Source organism: Squalius cephalus (genome assembly GCF_949319135.1).
Source record: "Squalius cephalus genome assembly, chromosome: 5".
In the NCBI taxonomy this organism is placed as follows: Eukaryota; Metazoa; Chordata; class Actinopteri; order Cypriniformes; family Leuciscidae; genus Squalius; species Squalius cephalus.
In genome coordinates this window covers 3,556,072-3,574,662 of record NC_137126.1, presented here as the reverse complement: position 1 = coordinate 3,574,662, position 18,591 = coordinate 3,556,072, and the positions used below count along the sequence as shown (strand labels likewise).

The following is an 18,591-nucleotide window of genomic DNA, read 5'->3' as shown; positions in this document are numbered from 1 at the left end:
ACCTCTAATATATATATATATATATATAGAGAGAGAGAGAGATGTTTACTCGGCATGTTCTTATTTGAGGGATAACCGGCAGAAAACAAGCAGTACTAGCATGAATCATAAGCGAGCGCGCTTCTATGTTGACCCCCTTCCGGTTTACGTTGCTGACGTCACGCGGCCTTGCGGTCTAAAAATAGCACTCGTGCAGCACGCTTGTCGCCACCTAGTGTCGGAATAATGTAATCGATAAATGCGTTATTTTAGGCACCAAGTTTATATCAAAGGCTGATTTACTCTATTTTGATCGCTATCGTAGACATCAGTGTTTATATTTGCACTTTAAACTTTTATCCCAGTACTTCTATGATAATCTGAACTATTGTGTCACAGAAATAATGATACTCTTATGAGGTTTTAAAGACCTTTTGTGAGGCTGTTTCATGACAACTCTCTCTGGGTCAGCGTCAGCGCCAACACAGATTTGAATGTTGCGATATGATTTTGTCAAAGGTTTAATAGACAGATTGAAAGATCGTGTGGGTGTTTGAATGGAGATCACAGTATTTTAAAGATGAATCGTGCAGCTCTACTGTCTTATCTCTCTCTCAGCATATGAGTAGCGCGAGGGCTTTTCAGTGCTTTCAGTCTCACGACTCTTCCACGCGTCCACTTGAAAGGGATATTACGTCACTCAACACTCATATGGTGCGTTCATGTCATCTCGTAAAGATTGTATTTACGAGATGAACACACATGAACGCCTCCACAATAGTCGCTTTTCCTCCGTCGGGCCGAACGGTTCTTATAATGGTAATGAATCCTCAGCCGAAGCGTGCTGGTAGAATCCGTGAAGTAAAGTCGACCAAGTCTATTCTTTGATCAGATCTTTGAAAATAAGCCGTCGTGCTAAATCGTGTTTAATTGACAGCATGACCAGACCATTTAGTCTTTCCTGAGACAGTGTTCACTAAAACATTGACAGGATCATTGAATCAGTGATTTGAACTCGGTAAACCAAATCAGTTCTGTTCATGACTGAATCATCTAGACTGGTTTATTAACGGGTTTCTCCTGTTCACTGCAATGAACCGACTCAAATGATTCATTCACGAATCGCACATCATTACAAATGTATACCTATGACTAGAACGAAATCCTACATTTTGATTGATTCCTCACAGAAATTGGCTCAGAGGCTTCAGAAAGACTAAATATATACATCACTGGACTAGTTTTAGTGTCGCTTGGTGATTTTCCGTTTCCGCACTGTGTCGTTTCTGAATAACCCGCGAATGAACACACACACTTGGCACAAGCTATAATGAATACCCGTTCTTTATAGCGTGCTTCCTAAAACATTATTTTACGAAGTATATGCCAAAATCATCCAGGAAATTATGGAGTTCTGCTGGACCCTTACAATCGTCCCAATCCTCCCCTGCTAACACACACACACACACACACACACACACACACAAATGTTCCTCAAAATGCTTACAAATACATTAATCACACACACACACACACACACACACTCACACACACATTCACACGTTCCTTAAAATGTTTACAAATACATTAAGCATTAAAGCACATTCACACACACACACACACTCACACACACGTTGGGTTTCCATGTTTTATGGGGATTTTCCGTAGAAATAATGATTTTTATACTGTACAAACTGTATATTGAATCCCCTAATCCTAACTGATGTAATTTAACAACTTGTTTCTAATGAATACTTGTATATATTTCATATTGACAGCATTATGTTATTTATTTTTTAAGTGTCATGTTTATCTCTGGATATAGGCTTAATGTGTGTCATTGTTCTCTACAGGTTGAGGGAGTGTGGTGTCACAGATGAAGGTTGTGCTGCTCTGGCTTCAGCTCTGAGATCAAACCCCTCACACCTGAGATATCTGATTCTGTCTGAGAATAAACTAGGAGACTCAGGAGTGAAGCTGTTAAAGGATCTGAAGCATGATCCACATTATAAACTGGAGACACTATGGTAAGAATAGTTTTTAACGATTTTCATCGTCATATTTTCATTTAAAGTTAAAATGGCTGATTTACTCACTAGAAATATTAGTAAATTGTACCAGGTTCAGTAACACCACGTGTGTGTGTGAATATGTTGTCTGAGACCATCAGAGTCTTAAATTCAGCTTCAGTTTCTGTTGGTCTCTGAACTCTAAACTGTGTTTAATATGAGTTTAATTCTGCTCATACTGTTGTGACTGATATTATGTGACTAATATTAATGTTATTTCCAGCTTTTCCCCTTTAACTGTCTCTATAGGCATCTTTACACAGCCGAGTTAAGGCTGCTCTAAAGCGGCTCTGTGTCTGCTCAAATTTCTGTGAAAAGACACAATGCCGCATAAAAGCAAACTTAAAGTATGACGGCGTGAGAATCAAGAAGCGGAAGACTAAACATATCGGCCTAGCTCCATATTGTTTTAGCCAAATGAAAAAATGTCAGCCAACAAGGGACAATAAAGTAAAAGTGTCCTGTACTCACATCGTGAAGCAAACCACCAAAATAACAGAGTCGTCGATGTGTGTAATCAATTGGCTTTCGCCGTTTGTAATCTTCCTTTGAAGAGACTGGCAGATCAACGCGCCGCTACATTTCTCTCAGATACGGTAAATGCTTATTCGGCGTCACTGTGTTATATTATATTCCAAAAATCATCTTCTTGAGGACGATATTTCACTCACACACGACCTGCCTGAAACACTAACGATAGCAGAATTGTTCTTTCTGGCTCTTTGAAAAAAAAAAAGACAAAAAAAATCCTGTGGTGATCGACCCGGTGTAATTCATAATTTCTTTGTAGCAATTTGTCCCATCTGGAACAATTTTATTAAGAAATAGAAAATAGCTATCAGTACCACAGAATTATGACAAACATCAGAGCGTGAGATCGCTATATCACACAGAGGAAATCTAAAATTCTGTATTTTTATTTATCTTGAGTTTTATCTCTTTGTCTATTTAATTACTTTTAAATTCATTTTATAACACTCTGTTAAAACTGTAGTTTTAAAATAGTAATGTTCAAAGTATTATTTCCCGCGATTTTAGTTCCTGTGTAAATGCTTTTATGTTCTCCGCGTCAGAGAAGCAATAAACATTCTGTGTAAATGCACATTTTGTGAATTTATGCCGCTTCAGATTTGGTTTCTGTGCCGCTTCTTCTGTGTAAAGACGCCTTATGTGTGTGATAATCTGAGATTTGGGTTGTTATTAACTGATATTAAATGTGTAGTGGAGTGTAATGATCATTTCTGCTGGTTCTGTATCGGCTGTCCGGTGTGTGAAAGTGACCTTTCATGTGCTTTTGATTTTGTAAAGTGACTTTGAGCATCAGATAGAAGCTTGAGAATTAATTAATATAGATTATCTAGTTAGTTTTCTTATGAAAAGATGTGACAGACGTAATATCTCATACTGCAAATGTGACTGTTTGTGTGTTTTATTTTAGGTTCATATAGATGACAGTCTGATCTTCTGATGATCATCTGATGGTGAATAAGGATCCACTACAGAGACTCACAGTGAACAGAATCAACAGAGACTGAAGATACAGTGACTTCACTGTTATAAATTAAGACTTCATTTAGATTTCAACAATCCTCTGACAGACCTGATGAGGCGGCAGTGAAACACCTTTTATTTCACAGCAGCAAATTACAGTTTCTCATTCATAGACCATTTTATTTGTACTGTTTATTTTACTGTGTATAAACGCACAGTAACTCAAAAAGCTCTGAGTTTTGTTACAGAGTAAATAAAGAGCCTGAATATCTTTGTGTTGTACCAGCAGAGGGAGACAAAGACTAATTAAAATTAATTTTTCATAATTATGAGAAGAAGAAACAGTTCAAGCTCACTTTTAGAAAACAATGGAAGCTTGTGTTTATACATCTTGTGTTTAATAATAGTCGCATTACATTTATATTAATGTATTAAAGAGGTCATATGATGCGTTTTCATGTTTTCCTTTTTCTTTAGTGTGATATGTAGATGTTTTTGCATGTATAGGATCTAAACTTACAAAGCTCAAAGTCTCCTATAAAGATCTTGGGTGCTCGAGCCCCTTTTAAAAATTAATCAAAAGTGCCCCTCTCAAACAAATATCAATGATAATATCAGGGTCAATTAAACAAAATGCATTCGATTATAATTAACATGACAATTAACAAAACTAAAGTAGCCTAACCTAATCCCGCACAAATACAGGATTGGATTGATGTTTTAAAATGTATTTTCAATATGGAGAGAATTACATTTTATGTGAATTTTTAGAAGGATTTGTTTATCAATTTCTGGTCTAAATGGATTGAGCACATAACTCCTATTGAACCAAATTTTTTTTTGATTTAGAGTTTTGTCTTTGTTTTGTTTTTTGTTTTTGACGTTCAGACGTGAATTTTATCCCTTCCCAATAAAAACTTCAAAACTAAAGTAGCCTATTTTTACGAATCTGTCAGTCTGAGGTGTCGTTGCCATAACGCGTTGCTATGGGTTGCGTCACTTGCGTGTGTCTTGCTTCGGGCTTGACTGACGTGACCATAGACATAATAAATACTTATATTACTTGTGTCTATCTAGGTGACGGGGTCAGTCTGCGTGATCAGTCCAGCGATGACTCGCGTCTATGGCTCATCATTGGTCAACTCAATCAAAGCGCTGGTTGGCCTCACATCATCGCAGAAACCCAAAATTCAAAATGCACAAGTGTGTATACAAAATTAAAAGTTACACAGAATATACAACTTCTATAAAAAAGGGTCCATAAGATGAATAAAAAAACATGTCATAAAAAAAACATGTCATTTTCCTTGTGCAGTTGCTAGTGTTAACTAGTGTGCAAAATAAATATAATTTTAAACGCATGCGTGCTCACACACACACACACACACACACACAAACCAAAAAGGAGCTTAACAATGAGATAACTACACGCGTTACTGTATGGAACAAATCTACAAATACAAGACAAATGTTTGTCAAAAACAAAACAATTTTTTGGGGATTCTTAATTGTTTAATATAGTTTTGCAAACAATATGAATTCATAACCTGCAGTCCTCCTACCTAGCATAACATTTAAAAGTATTTGTTTGCATAAAGTTAATGATTACCAATGATCACAGAGCTGATTGGCCACACAAGGCTGAAAGATTCTGACAATTTGTGGCGTACCCTTACAACCCTTTTCCCTCCTTTTCCTGAATGTCTACTGTAGTCATGCTCTAAACCAGAAGTGCTGTTTCTGGGGCGTCCAGCTGTCAAATGCTGCCTCGAACCAGTCTTGGTTGATCTTCGGGCCACTGCTGTTGGCTGACAGCCAATAATGGGACCTGGTCTCTAGCAGCTCGTCTTAACGTCTTAACATCCCTTTACCAAAACAGTGAAATGCAGAGACTAGTTGTGTTGGGTTGTGCTGCATCTTTTCAAGCTGCTTGGCCATTGTAGTCCTGGCATCACTGTAGTTGGAGTTTTCAGCCAGTTCACTAAGTAGTCCAAGCATCCTCCTCACAGGAGACTGAGGTAGAGATGCTGTTTAACAAGGAAACAATAAAAATAATTCAATTGCAACAACCAATAAAAATAAAATAGCAACAAACACTTGGACCAGGAAACAAAACTACTCTGCTTCCATTCAATGCTTCTGCTCCATTTCCAATTTACATACTTAATTATTTGAAAAATAGTATGAAATATGTTTTCTAATAGCTTTTTTTTTTATACAGAAATAAATGGTCCCTAATAAACATTTAGGGCCCTATTGACTTTGAAAAAAAAAAAGTTGTCTTCAATCAGCTGAACACATTCATAGGGCCCTATCTTGCACCCAGCGCAATTGACTTTGTACACCGACGCATGCATCATTCCTATTTTGCACCCGACGCACAGCAGACTTTTCCCTCCACAGACGCACGTCGGTAAATTAGTGAATGAACTTGCGCTCCCGGGGGCGGTTCAGCGAAAAGAGGAGGCGTGTTCCAGCACAAACGTTCCCTGGTGCTATTTTGCAGTTTCAGAAAACAATTCCGCCACAGACCAGGAGAAACCTCGTCTAAAGTCAGTGGCGCGTTATTCAGATGCTATTTTAAGGGCGCATGCTTGGCCATAATGTAGCGTGTGCACAACGCACATACACTTTGCTTCTCTCATCTACACAGATGCAGCAGTTCCCATTTTTGCAAATCATAATTACAAGGAACAATATTACCACAGAGGGAAATCATTGTGGTGTCCATGAAGATGTGAAAAAATAGGCTAATCTAACTTACACATTTACCCAAATTATTATACGCCTGTTTAACCGAAGCTAATTTGGGTGGGTTTCTCCATCCCCATACAATATCAATATCACTTCTCTGCCTCTTACGGCCCTGATGAGAACGTCGGTCTCCTCGGCTGTGAACCGCTGCTGGCGCGCGTCTGGCAAATCCGCCGTTATAATAGCAATCTGCCATGGAACAAGCGCGTCTGCTTTTAAAGGGAATGTGAGATGATGCTCTGATTGGTTTATTTCACGTTACGCCCAAACCACACCTATGAGTAATGAAGCGACTTCAGACCAACCCATTTTAGATTTCCGAGATCCGCCCACAAAGTTACTTGCGTTTCGCGTTTGATAATTGCGTTTCAGATCGTTAAAATGGGGCCCTTAGACTCAAAACTTGCACTAGAGTCGTATGGATAACTTTTATGAAGGATAGATGGATAGATGTGCTTTTTGTGCTTTTTTTTTTTTACAATTTGGACACTATTCAATGGCATTACAAAGCTGGGAAGAGTCAGGATATTTTTATAGGATATTTTCATACTCTTCTGTGTGGGCCTCTGAGTGAGTTCACGTAGTGTAACAATGCAGCGCTTCTGGATTGTATGTCAGAACATAGGCTCACTATTGGCTGACGCTGGTCATGTGTGTGATGCGTGTGATGCTGGCCAGTAGTGAGCTTTGTAGACGCTTGGAAGGGAGGATGGGATCTTGTGCTTTCAAAACTAGCTTGCTATTGCCAGCCTCTCCAAAATTGCCTAAAGTCGCCATGAACTGGAAGTTACAAACGACTTTTCTTCAGTATTGTGACGTATTTCCAAGTGAAACGGAATATTAAATAGAGGGCAGGGTTTTACTTTAGCGTAAAATCTACAAATTACAATCTAACCCAAATCATATATACTTCTAAACACAAGTATAACTCAGTATTTACTCATACAATTCCTACAATATATTTCACTCAGTGGCGCCTCCAAGGGGGGGCCAGGGGGGGCCACGGCCACCCCCAAAATGACACTGGCCACCCCATTGGCCCCCCCAACCAGAAAGTGTGGAGTTTTTAGTATAGTGATTTTATTTTATAAATTAACATAGACATTAATGAAACACTATATTAAAAAATTAAAATAATAAACTTGTATTATATGAACTGTATAATACGCTCTCAACCCCTCCCCCTCTTTACGTGCATTGCGGCAACTTCGCGCACTTACACGTGCAGCCGCCAGCCGCAATACCGCGAAGCATGCAGCACATGGTTCGTTCAAGTTTAGGAGGATCAAGCAACGCAGGAGAGGAAACTTATAATGTAAGTAAAACTTGGTTTTCGTATGTCATATAAAAATTCTGTCATTAATTACTCACATTCGTGTCATTTCTAAACGTGTTCATCTTCAGAATGCAAATTAAGACAGCAGAGTATGACGTTCAAGGCCCAGAAAAGTTCCTAGATGATCGAAAAAGTAGTCTATGTGACATCAGTGGTTAAACTGTAATTTTACGAAGCTACGAGAATACTTGCGCAAATAAAACAAAAATAACAGCTTTATTCCACATTTTCATCTCTGTCTGCATCACTTGCATGTGTTGGTGGTGGCGCTGACCGACTCGATAGATTTCATACAGCGTGAATCTTTCTATTAAATTTAAACAGCTTTATTGGCATAACAGAAGCACATTTTGCATTGCCAAAGCATACATAGGCATGGAGAACATATAACAGAGTCTTTTTCTCCGTGTGTAAACAAGGCACGGCTCATGTGTTCAATGTCATAACGCCTTATCTGGGTCGGCACATAGACAGTAAAAGAAATGGACACAGCGACCCCATTGGATTCAACGGAGACAAAGTGAAGCCAATTAGAAGCACTCACTTCCTGATGGCTGAGCGACTGCGCAGACTCAAACTGAGCTTGACGACGTAGATGTGACGTGAGCAAACCGTCTGTCTTCTAGTAGCTGTGCCGAGAGAAATCTGAATCATTCCCTTCCGAGACTTGCAGAGACGGAGAGCGTGAGTAGGAGCTGTCCATGAGCTAGGAGCAGGAGAAACTTTTAGTAGGTGTTCTGATTAATTACTTTGTCATTTTGTCTCCACGTCCTCCCGATTGCCCGCGAGCTTCTCCTCCTGTCCATAAGGTAATTTCCTACTGTGCGACAGAGAGTCGCGTGGCTATGACGCAATCGTTAGCCTATTTTTACAAAAACTACTTCTACGGGGCCGTAACGTAAGCTACAAGGTAATGAAACCTTTTATACATTTTCGTGTTTCTTTAGAAATAAACAATGGACAAATGGAGTCTTTAAACGCCTCAGATGTGAAGTTATTCGCTGTCAAAGTGACGCCAAAATGAATGGGAGTCAATGGGATGCTAACAGCAGGTGGGGGTCCGCTAGCCAATGGCGGCGTCCGGGGGTACCTTCAAAATAATAGAAATCCATGCCCCCCTGGGTCGGCACCGTGTATATGCAAATATCCTGGTCCACGCTCCAGTCCAGTCGGTGGCGCCGGCGATAATGCACATGTAAGCTGCTTGCCAACAAATCACGAAAGCAACAGCCCCGGCGGTGCCACACACGTGCGTCATGGTGCGTCACGCGCGCTTCCACAAGTGACGCAGAAGAGACGAAAATGTGGAATTAAGCTGTTATTTTCTTTGATCATCTTGATACTTTTCTGGGCCTTGAACGTAGTAGTACCCTTGCTGTCTATGGGAGGGTCAGCTCTCGGATTTCATCAAAAATATCTTAATTTGTGTTCCAAAGATAAACGAAGGTCTTAAGGGTTTGGAACAACATGAGGATGAATATTTAATGACTGATTTTTCATTTTTGGGTTAATTAACCCTTAATATTACTCCATCAATTTGTCTATAAATTATTGCAGATTTGGGTAACATTTAATGCACTGTCATTTGCTCTAAGGTTACAAATGTAGAACAGTTAGTCAGTGTTTCCCATTAATTTATTAGACTATTGTGACAAGTACCATTTTATTAATGTATGTCTAAACAACAGAAACAGAAAATATGCAATTTAAACTCTGACTGGATATTTTCACACAAATATAGGGTTTATGATGATTAATCAAAATGAAGAGGAAGGCAGTCGACATATCCATCTTCTTCAGCAAAAGGTCTGTACATTCTGAGAAAGGTGATGAGGCAGTTAGGATGGAGGACCAAGTCCAAGAGAGTACAGAATGCAACAGACAGCAGCTGGAAGAGACGGACAGACAGCAGCTCGAAGAGACGGACAGACAGCAGCTGGAAGAGACGGACAGACAAGAGACGGACAGACAGCAGCTGGAAGAGAAGGACAGACAGCAGCTGAAAGAGACGGACAGACAAGAGATGGACAGACAGCAGCTGGAAGAGACGGACAGACAAGAGATGGACAGACAGCAGCTGGAAGAGACGGACAGACAAGAGATGGACAGACAAGAGATGGACAGACAGCAGCTGGAAGAGACGGACAGACAAGAGACGGACAGACAAGAGATGGACAGACAGCAGCTGGAAGAGACGGACAGACAAGAGACGGACAGACAAGAGATGGACAGACAGCAGCTGGAAGAGACGGACAGACAAGAGATGGACAGACAAGAGATGGACAGACAGCAGCTGGAAGAGAAGGACAGACAAGAGACGGACAGACAAGAGATGGACAGACAGCAGCTGGAAGAGACGGACAGACAAGAGACGGACAGACAAGAGATGGACAGACAGCAGCTGGAAGAGAAGGACAGACAAGAGACGGACAGACAGCAGCTGGAAGAGACGGACAGACAGCAGCTGAAAGAGACGGACAGACAAGAGATGGACAGACAGCAGCTGGAAGAGACGGACAGACAAGAGATGGACAGACAGCAGCTGGAAGAGACGGACAGACAAGAGATGGACAGACAAGAGATGGACAGACAGCAGCTGGAAGAGACGGACAGACAAGAGACGGACAGACAAGAGATGGACAGACAGCAGCTGGAAGAGACGGACAGACAAGAGACGGACAGACAAGAGATGGACAGACAGCAGCTGGAAGAGACGGACAGACAAGAGATGGACAGACAGCAGCTGGAAGAGACGGACAGACAAGAGACGGACAGACAAGAGATGGACAGACAGCAGCTGGAAGAGACGGACAGACAAGAGATGGACAGACAAGAGATGGACAGACAGCAGCTGGAAGAGACGGACAGACAAGAGACGGACAGACAAGAGATGGACAGACAGCAGCTGGAAGAGACGGACAGACAAGAGACGGACAGACAGCAGCTGGAAGAGACGGACAGACAGCAGCTGGAAGAGACGGACAGACAAGAGATGGACAGACAGCAGCTGGAAGAGACGGACAGACAGCAGCTGGAAGAGACGGACAGACAAGAGATGGACAGACAGCAGCTGGAAGAGACGGACAGACAAGAGACGGACAGACAGCAGCTGGAAGAGACGGACAGACAAGAGATGGACAGACAGCAGCTGGAAGAGACGGACAGACAAGAGATGGACAGACAGCAGCTGGAAGAGACGGACAGACAAGAGACGGACAGACAAGAGATGGACAGACAGCAGCTGGAAGAGACGGACAGACAAGAGACGGACAGACAAGAGATGGACAGACAGCAGCTGGAAGAGACGGACAGACAAGAGACGGACAGACAGCAGCTGGAAGAGACGGACAGACAAGAGACGGACAGACAGCAGCTGGAAGAGACGGACAGACAGCAGCTGGAAGAGACGGACAGACAAGAGATGGACAGACAGCAGCTGGAAGAGACGGACAGACAAGAGATGGACAGACAGCAGCTGGAAGAGACGGACAGACAAGAGACGGACAGACAAGAGATGGACAGACAGCAGCTGGAAGAGACGGACAGACAAGAGACGGACAGACAAGAGATGGACAGACAGCAGCTGGAAGAGACGGACAGACAAGAGACGGACAGACAGCAGCTGGAAGAGAAGGACAGACAAGAGACGGACAGACAGCAGCTGGAAGAGACGGACAGACAGCAGCTGGAAGAGACGGACAGACAGCAGCTGGAAGAGACGGACAGACAAGAGACGGACAGACAAGAGACGGACAGACAAGAGATGGACAGACAAGAGACGGACAGACAAGAGACGGACAGACAAGAGATGGACAGACTAGAGACGGACAGACAAGAGATGGACAGACAGCAGCTGGAAGAGACGGACAGACAAGAGATGGACAGACAGCAGCTGGAAGAGACGGACATACAAGATACGGACAGACAGCAGCTGGAAGAGATGGACAGACAGCAGCTGGAAGAGACGGACAGACAAGAGACGGACAGACAGCAGCTGGAAGAGACGGACAGACAAGAGATGGACAGACAAGAGACGGACAGACAAGAGATGGACAGACAAGAGACGGACAGACAAGAGATGGACAGACAGCAGCTGGAAGAGACGGACAGACAAGAGATGGACAGACAGCAGCTGGAAGAGACGGACAGACAAGAGATGGACAGACAGCAGCTGGAAGAGACGGACAGACAAGAGACGGACAGACAGCAGCTGGAAGAGACGGACAGACAAGAGACGGACAGACAAGAGATGGACAGACAGCAGCTGGAAGAGACGGACAGACAAGAGATGGACAGACAGCAGCTGGAAGAGACGGACAGACAAGAGATGGACAGACAGCAGCTGGAAGAGACGGACAGACAAGAGATGGACAGACAGCAGCTGGAAGAGACGGACAGACAAGAGACGGACAGACAGCAGCTGGAAGAGACGGACAGACAAGAGACGGACAGACAAGAGATGGACAGACAGCAGCTGGAAGAGACGGACAGACAAGAGACGGACAGACAGCAGCTGGAAGAGACGGACAGACAAGAGACGGACAGACAGCAGCTGGAAGAGACGGACAGACAGCAGCTGGAAGAGACGGACAGACAAGAGATGGACAGACAGCAGCTGGAAGAGACGGACAGACAAGAGACGGACAGACAGCAGCTGGAAGAGACGGACAGACAAGAGACGGACAGACAGCAGCTGGAAGAGACGGACAGACAAGAGATGGACAGACAGCAGCTGGAAGAGACGGACAGACAAGAGATGGACAGACAAGAGATGGACAGACAGCAGCTGGAAGAGACGGACAGACAAGAGATGGACAGACAGCAGCTGGAAGAGACGGACAGACAAGAGATGGACAGACAGCAGCTGGAAGAGACGGACAGACAGCAGCTGGAAGAGACGGACAGACAAGAGACGGACAGACAAGAGACGGACAGACAAGAGACGGACAGACAAGAGACGGACAGACAAGAGACGGACAGACAAGAGATGGACAGACAAGAGACGGACAGACAAGAGACGGACAGACTAGAGACGGACAGACAAGAGATGGACAGACAGCAGCTGGAAGAGACGGACAGACAGCAGCTGGAAGAGACGGACAGACAAGAGATGGACAGACAGCAGCTGGAAGAGACGGACAGACAAGAGATGGACAGACAGCAGCTGGAAGAGACGGACAGACAAGAGACGGACAGACAGCAGCTGGAAGAGACGGACAGACAAGAGATGGACAGACAAGAGATGGACAGACAGCAGCTGGAAGAGACGGACAGACAAGAGATGGACAGACAGCAGCTGGAAGAGATGGACAGACAAGAGATGGACAGACAGCAGCTGGAAGAGATGGACAGACAAGAGATGGACAGATAGCAGCTGGAAGAGACGGACAGACAAGAGATGGACAGACAGCAGCTGGAAGAGATGGACAGACAAGAGATGGACAGACAGCAGCTGGAAGAGATGGACAGACAAGAGATGGACAGATAGCAGCTGGAAGAGACGGACAGACAAGAGATGGACAGACAGCAGCTGGAAGAGACGGACAGACAAGAGACGGACAGACAAGAGATGGACAGACAAGAGACGGACAGACAAGAGATGGACAGACAAGAGACGGACAGACAAGAGATGGACAGACAGCAGCTGGAAGAGACGGACAGACAAGAGATGGACAGACAAGAGACGGACAGACAAGAGATGGACAGACAAGAGACGGACAGACAAGAGATGGACAGACAGCAGCTGGAAGAGACGGACAGACAAGAGACGGACAGACAGCAGCTGGAAGAGACGGACAGACAAGAGATGGACAGACAGCAGCTGGAAGAGACGGACAGACAAGAGACGGACAGACAAGAGACGGACAGACAGCAGCTGGAAGAGACGGACAGACAAGAGACGGACAGACAAGAGACGGACAGACAGCAGCTGGAAGAGACGGACAGACAAGAGACGGACAGACAGCAGCTGGAAGAGACGGACAGACAAGAGATGGACAGACAGCAGCTGGAAGAGACGGACAGACAAGAGACGGACAGACAAGAGACGGACAGACAGCAGCTGGAAGAGACGGACAGACAAGAGACGGACAGACAAGAGATGGACAGACAGCAGCTGGAAGAGACGGACAGACAAGAGACGGACAGACAAGAGATGGACAGACAGCAGCTGGAAGAGACGGACAGACAAGAGACGGACAGACAAGAGACGGACAGACAGCAGCTGGAAGAGACGGACAGACAGCAGCTGGAAGAGACAACTGCACACACAGACTGTGACCCATCAGGTACGGACTGCTGTGCTGCACTCACTAACAGCACACTTAGCAAATATTCCTGAAGGTGTTTAGGCTTTTCTCAGGGGACCTTAACAAATGTCCAAGGGGGTCTTAAAATAATTTAATATTTTTTTCAAATGAATTAAAACAAGTAAAAATAAGGATATTTGTTAGCATTTGGCTTTTTATGACATTTTGAGTAGAAATTGTAATTGGGCCTTGAATTTAAAAAGATTGGTAAGCACTACTTTATTTAGACTTTAAAATTGTTCATATCATTTGTAAATATTTTAAGTAAACTGGGGAGATGTATCTGTCTAAAACATAAGCATTAAATAAATCATATAATGAATGATCATATTCTTAACGAATTGCACTATTAATGCTGCTTTTTGCTTCATTATAGCTATATCAAAATCAAGAGATGAGGATCCTAAACAGCCCCATCTAAAGCTCTTTCCAAGAACTGCCCAGGGGGATAGAAGACGCTGTTTTAAAGCAGAATGGTTTAAGACTCACAAATGGCTTGAATACTCTCAAAGTAAGGACTCTGCTTACTGCTACGCCTGCAGACACTTCTGTCTTCCAAAATCTGGTGATTCAGTCTTTACATCTGTTGAGGGTTTTCGAAACTGGAAAAAGGCCACTTACAAAGACGGAGGGTTTGCAGCGCACACAAAATCAGAATCTCACATCAATGCAATGCTAGCATGGACAGAGTATAAAAGATCAGCTACAACCAGCTCTTCTCTGCTGAACTCTTTAAGTAATGAATACGATAAACTGGTCAAGGCAAATCGTGAATATATAAAGACAGTTGCTGAGGTACTGCTACTTACAGCAACACAGAATATAGCTCAGCGAGGCCACAGAGATACGGATGGTAATAAGGGTAATTTCCTTGCTATAATAGAATTGATCGCTAAACATGATGAAACGGTTAAAAGAAAGATGTCAAAACAACACAATGCAACTTACACAGGTCACGGGACACAAAATGAAATTTTGGATTGTCTTGCTGAAATGGTCCGTTCATCTATAATAAGGGAACGCTTTAGTGTAATGGTTGATGAAACAAAAGACGTGAGTAAGAAAGAGCAAATGTCGATGGTCTTAAGATATTACTACAGTGGCACAGTACATGAAAGCTTACTACATTTTGAGGCTGTGCAACACTTGGATGCTGCGGCTCTAACAGACAAAATCATTCAAAAGCTTTAGCTTTATGGCCTTGATTACAAACATAATTTAGTAGGCCAAGCGTACGACGGTGCCTCAGTAATGAGTGGGAAAAACTCTGGGGTACAAGCACGGATTAGAAAGGAAGCTCCTTTGGCATTCTATGTGCACTGCAATGCGCATTGCCTAAATCTTGTACTTGTGGACACTGTTAAAACAGTCCCTGATGTGCATTGTTTCTTTTCACTGCTTCAAAAGCTGTATGTCTTTATATCAGGGTCTTACGTCCACCAAAAGTGGTTAGATGTTCAGAAGCAAATGTATGAGGGGCCACCTCGTGAAATGCAACGACTATCAGACACTCGATGGGCTTGTAGATATTTTGCCTGTAAAACTGTGAGAGACAGACTACCGGCTATCATCAAAGTAGCCTACTTGAAGAAATTTCACAGGAATACAATGGAGAGAGGGCTGTTGAGGCACGTGGTATATTAGCTCAAATTGATTTGAAATTTGTTGGACTGCTCGTAATCTTCACTCAAGTTTTTGGAGATGCAAAACACTTGTCTGATGTTTTACAGTCCCCACAACTTAACCTTAGCACTGCCATTGCCCTTGTTGGTTCTCTTATTGAGACTTTTACTGACTACAGAGAGAGATCACACTTTGAGCAGATCTGGGACAATAGCATTGGTGTCCGCGGGGTTGTAAAAAGTATTAAAAGGTAGTAAATGAAATTAGCCAAAATTAAGGCCATTAAAAAGTATTAAAAAGTAATAAACGTTATCTGTCGAGGTATTAAATTTTCGAACCCCCATCCAACTAGGCCTATGAGTTTCAATTTGTGTTAAGTGCAGGCCTTTCTTCTCAAATTCGCGTGGATTTATTTATATGTTGCGAGTAGGACCTGAGCAATATCATGTGACGTGGTTTTAGTTCGCGCGCGCGCTGAAACAAACTGGGTACCCGGCTGGCTTGCTGCCAAACCTGTTCGCGAGTTCGCTTCTATTTGTCATTTAAGAGACATCGGGGTTTCTGCTGCATTGAATTTTTTTTTGCCGCCCACCAAAGCCTTATTTGATCGGTGAGTAGCCTAATGTAGATGACTGCTGCGCTCGTGACAGGATGAAAGAACGAGCAGAGAGAGAGAGAGAGCCCCGGTCGCGCGCGCGCACTCTCTCCAGTCTTGCTCTCTCTCCCTCCCTCATATTAATCAAAATCTATTGACACGTCTTATTGAAATCTTGTGCGATGTCCTAAACTGCCGGGATAATCACACAACACGTAGACGTCCGCTAATGACACATTGCCTAATTCGCGAACTAATGACTCCTTTGAACCGATTCACTTTAATGAATGGTTAAAACAACTGATCTGTCCAGCACTGAACTCACGAGACGTCTGAATCGGTGAGTAACAGATCGGTAACATTTTACAATATGGTTCCATTTATTAAACTCTAGTCAACTACATTAATTAACATTAACTATTAATAAACTGCACTTCTACACCATTAATTAATCTTTCTTAATGCTAATTTCACCATTTACTAGTAGCCTACATTATTGAAATCAAAAGTTGTATTTGTTAACATTAGTTAATGCACTGTTAAGTAACATGAACAAACAATTCATGTATTCATGTATGTAAACTAAGTAGTATTTTCAGGTTATGTATATCATAATGTGTTGAAACATTACCAAAAAAAAAAATCATTTAGTTTATACTGGAGTGAGGTGAAACCAGAAAAAAAAAGTGCAAAGCAAGTTATCTAATAGCTTTTTTTTAATCTGGCAGCTAATTTTATTCAATTGTACAGTTTATGGTAGAAAATTAGACTTAGTTAAAATAAACTTTTTAATGCTACTTTTTTATTCTACTTTTTGATATTGATGATTATAGACCAAAATAATTATCAGGTCTAGCAAAGAAGGATTTTATCTCACAAAGCTATGAAATCAAGTGGTTAAATCACTGTTAAAAAAAAAAAAAAAAAAATCTGTATATACCCTGAATAGTATGAATCTTGCCCAACAGTGCAACATTTCACCTTTAACTCCAAAGCGTGAAGTAAAAGTCAGCTCCAGACTAGATGGACATAGTAAAAAGCCAAATGGAAATGGACAAAGACACCTTTCATACATCCACATTTATACCTGTCCTTGATGTTCTGCTCTGTGAATTAAAGAGAAGATTTTCTAAAGACAACTGTGACACGCTGATTGGAATACAGGCTGTAAACCCTTCCAGCCCAACATTCTGTGATCAAGATGCTATTTCTGTGTTTGCCTCGAAATACAACTGCAGCGTTGATGACCTGAAATATGAAGTTCCTCAGATAAAAAGACTAATTATGAGAAAGAAGAAAAATGGATTAAAAACAGCAGAAAATCTACTGGAAATGACAGTGTTTATTGAGCCTTTTAAAGAGGTGTTTAATGAGTTTTTTAAACTGTAAAATTGCACTTGCATTGCCTGTCAGCACAGCAGCTTGTGAGCGTAGTTTTTCTGTACTTAAGCGAACTAAGATCTACCTAAGAAGCACCATGTGTCAGGCTTCTTGGGTGGATGAAGTAGGAGACGAACACGAAGATTATGAATTCCAAGGTTTTAATTCTCAATATTAAACAAATACAAACAAAAGGGAGCGTGTGCTCAGAACAATGAAAACCTAACATTCAACATTGACCGACAAGTGAAGACTGAAACACTCAGGGCTTAAATACAGGGGAGAACAGATCAGGGAAACAAGACACAGCTGACAAGACTAACGAGGAAACAGGTGTGACAAATTAACTAAATGACAGTTACCATGGAAATCAAGAAATGGCGGGAAATAGAACAAAGACAGACATGTGATCAGTGACAAAAACACTCAAACAGAACAGAACTGTGACATAATTCCCCCCTCCCGGTAGGCGCGTCCTCGCGCCGTAGACAGACCAACAAATAGGGTGGGAGGGTGGGCGCCCTGGAGGCTGACAAGGGCGTGGCTTGGCAGGACAGGGAGCCTCCAGGGCGGAGCTGGCAGATCAGGTGACCAGGGCGAAGACAGCCTTTCAGGCGGCCATGGCGGAGAAGACCCCTTCGGGCGGCCATGGCGGTGCGGACCCTTCGGGCGGCCATGGCGGAGACAACCCCTCGGGCGGCCATGGCGGTGCGGACCCTTCGGGTGGCCATGGCGGAGACGACCCTTCGGGTGGCCACGGCGGTGAAGACCCTTCAGGTGGCCATGGCGGTGAAGACCCTTCAGGTGGCCATGGCGGAGAAGACCCTTCAGGTGGCCACGGCGGAGAAGACCCTTCAGGTGGCCATGGTGGTGAAGACCCCTCAGGTGGCCATGGCCCCTCGAGTGGCCAGGACGGAGCCCTATGGCCCCCCCCCAAAAAATACTTGGGAAAAGTCCCGGGTACCAGAGAGGGCTCGGTGCTGGGCAGCGATGAGGGCTCGGTGATGGGCAGATCCAGCGATGAGGGCTCGGTGCTGGGCAGATCCAGCGGTGAAG

The 18,591-nt window shown here is 43.3% G+C and overlaps 1 protein-coding gene across 1 annotated transcript in view; it reads left to right on the top strand.

Moving 5' to 3' along the window:
• Positions 1–3,500, top strand: part of LOC307158295 (NLR family CARD domain-containing protein 3-like) — a gene marked incomplete at both ends in the record, with an annotated part of 55,830 nt that extends 52,330 nt beyond the window's left edge. The window contains 2 exons of the mRNA XM_079870729.1: positions 1,833–1,861; positions 3,487–3,500. Of these exons, the coding sequence (XP_079726855.1) occupies positions 1,833–1,861; positions 3,487–3,500 (43 nt within the window). The remainder of the gene's footprint in view (positions 1–1,832; positions 1,862–3,486) is intronic.
• Between the last annotated feature and the right edge of the window lie 15,091 nt (positions 3,501–18,591).